General features: G+C 40.1%; 1 protein-coding gene across 1 annotated transcript in view; it reads left to right on the top strand.

The window, feature by feature from the left end:
* The window catches only part of zfhx3b (zinc finger homeobox 3b), a 452880-nt gene that overhangs the window by 125738 nt on the left and 324409 nt on the right, over positions 1-2733 (top strand). The window contains exon 2 of the mRNA XM_072279832.1: positions 2487-2733. This exon is cut by the window's right edge and continues 2449 nt beyond it. Within this exon, the coding sequence (XP_072135933.1) occupies positions 2533-2733 (201 nt within the window). The 5' untranslated portion in view covers positions 2487-2532. The remainder of the gene's footprint in view (positions 1-2486) is intronic.

Genomic DNA, 2733 nt, shown 5'->3' with positions numbered 1-2733 from the left:
AACGGGATTCGGACTAAAGGAACTAGTTTTAAGGAGGATAAGCACAAAATCCATGTGAAAATTTTGGCCTTCTTATATACATTATTACTCTGAATTCCAGGATTCATTGATACCTCCTCAAATCTAGGTCTAGTGCATGGTGTCAGAGATAGCATCTTCTGAAAATTCTGCATGGCAATACTGCCTGATTGGAAGGATGTAAAAGACCCTGTGCCTCATTTTGAAGAAGGGGGCCCTTCAGATATCACTGCCAAAGTAACACCAACCGAAGTAGAATACTTCCTGATTTATCCCATTGTCTGAAGAACCTGAATACCAAATTAAATCCAATGCATTCATTAGCAGTTTAAAACGTTCAGACTTCATAATAAAAGCTAGGTAGTTTCAAGTTTGTTCATCTGTTACGGCCAAGAAGAGTTAATGTTATTCAACTCCAACAGTTTAGGAAATTGCTGATGCCTTTGAAATCTTCTGTGGCTTCATTTAAATGATTGCTATAGAATATTCACCTTCTATGAAAGCTGCAATGTCATACATGGCACTGAATGCACGCACTATAAATCTCATTTATAATTAGTGACATTTTAGGGCACTTGTAACTGAGCAGATGTCAGTCAAAGTAAAGCACTATGGGCAAACAGTATTACTGTTCCAGTCCTGTTGCAAGGTAGAACTACAGACAATCCACTTTAGACTGTAAAAAACATTGGTAATTGCATTAGTGATACTTGCTCTGTTGTTTTTTTAAAATAATCTCATTTTGGAGAGCGATGTGCTTAGAATGCTTCAGACATACCTAGCCTTCAGCCAGTTGCCTGCTGGACTGGTTTCTAGAGTGGAAATTTTGTGAATAAAGTATATTGATTGAACTTGGGTTAAGTAAATGTTTGCTTCACTAGTTCATCACGCTGTCAGTTGGTGAAGAAGGGTCCAGCAGTCCCAGAGCCCACTGCTGATCAGTAATGGTTGCAGCATTTTCGATGACATTAAAGCTCAGTTACATCATTTATATCCAGGTTGCGTAGAAGTATTTCTGTTGTCTTGCAATTTTCTGCAATTACCAGAAAAAAGACCGTGCAAAGTTGGAAATTTGAAAATTGTAAATGACTTCCCCATCCCCCCGCTTTGATATTAAAGCAAAAATCACTATTCTTTGCTGAGAGATGGATAATATTGACTCTCCGTGTTGTTGGTTTGGTGTCAGGTTTGTGCTTCTGGAAAATGTTGGAAACCATTTAACCTCCCTGCTTTTTAATTGTCACAAGACTCTTTGTCCGTTCAAAGGTGAGGATGTAGCAACATGTGGGTGCCACGGTAGCGTAGCAGCTAGTACGACGCTGTTACATTTCGGGGTCAGAGTTTGAATTTCATTCCCACACTGTCTGTAAAGAGTTTATACATTCTCCCTGTGTCCATGTGGGTTTCAATTATAAATTGTCCTGGGATTAGGCTGTCTTTAATATAGACAGGTTGTTGGCACGGCTTGTTGGGGCTGCATCTCTAAACTGATCACTATAGCGTAGAATTGAGAATGGAGGATATGGATATTGCAGGCAATGTTAGCACTTAGTAGCCACCCCCTAATTGCCCCTAAAGTGAGGAGACAGTTCAGAGTCAACACATTGATGGATCTGAAGTCAGATGTAAGCCAGACCAAGTGAGGATGGCAGATTTACTTCCCTGTAGGACATTAATGAGTCAAATGGGTTTTTAAAACATTATTTTCATACTAACAGATTATTCCATATTTTATTTGTTTGCTAGAATTTAAATTCCCCAGATGCCATAATAGGATTCAAATTCATGTCTGCAGATCAATAGTCCAGGCTTTTGAATATCAGTCCAACAGTAACTTAACACTATGCAACCGGACTATGCAGAGAGAAAAACAATTTTAACATATGGTGTGCGCAAATACATAGTTTAAATGCAGGACTGCAATACACAAGGTATCTTCCTTCTCACTTTCTCCTCACAGGCCCAAGACCTGCTGCCATAATAAATGGTCCTCAGAGTTTGGCGGCTATGCTGTACTATTTGTTCCTTATGTGGAGTTTCTATTGATTTTTGGAGGTGCTCTGAAGAAACAGTTTAGGAATGATTCTGGTTTGTATTTGCTTGGAAATCACAGGCACCATTAGTGGGTGAGGATTTGACACAATCGTATGACATTTTGCTGACTGGTCTTCTAACTCCAGCGCTGAGTGATTTACGAAAGGAGTTAACACCCCTGCGAAAAAAGTGGGCAGAGAAATTTCATACAGAATAGTTGAGCCTTTGTCTACTTGAGTTGCCAGCAGTGATTCACACTTTCAGATTTTATGGAGTGTTAATTTTGTAGATACTCCATTTTCTTTCTAGGAAAAATGTAGAAGGAATATACTACTCTAAGGGCCAATTTGTTATGAAGTATTTATTAGTGAAATGTCAGATGTAAGAGTTTATTTCTTTATGCAAGGCACTTACTGTTTTGTTTCAATTTTTAGGCCCCTGCCCGACTGGATGCAATGAAACGCCCATGTAGTCATCACTATGGAAACCTGTGACTCCCCTACCATCACTGGGCAAGAGGATGGGTGTAGCACCTCCCAGCATCAGGAATGGACTGAATCCAATCCCCAGGTCTCTGATAAAGTTGGTTCAATGGAGTCTGCACAAGAGAACTGCATCCCGTGTGAGAACCTAAGGTCACCCTTCGACGAGTGCAGCTCAGAGACTGCTGCGGCGGCTGTT

Source organism: Mobula birostris, chromosome 15 (assembly GCF_030028105.1).
Source record: "Mobula birostris isolate sMobBir1 chromosome 15, sMobBir1.hap1, whole genome shotgun sequence".
Classification (NCBI taxonomy): domain Eukaryota; kingdom Metazoa; phylum Chordata; class Chondrichthyes; order Myliobatiformes; family Myliobatidae; genus Mobula; species Mobula birostris.
Note: the sequence above shows the minus strand (reverse complement) of the source record. Positions and strands in the feature narration are given on the sequence as shown.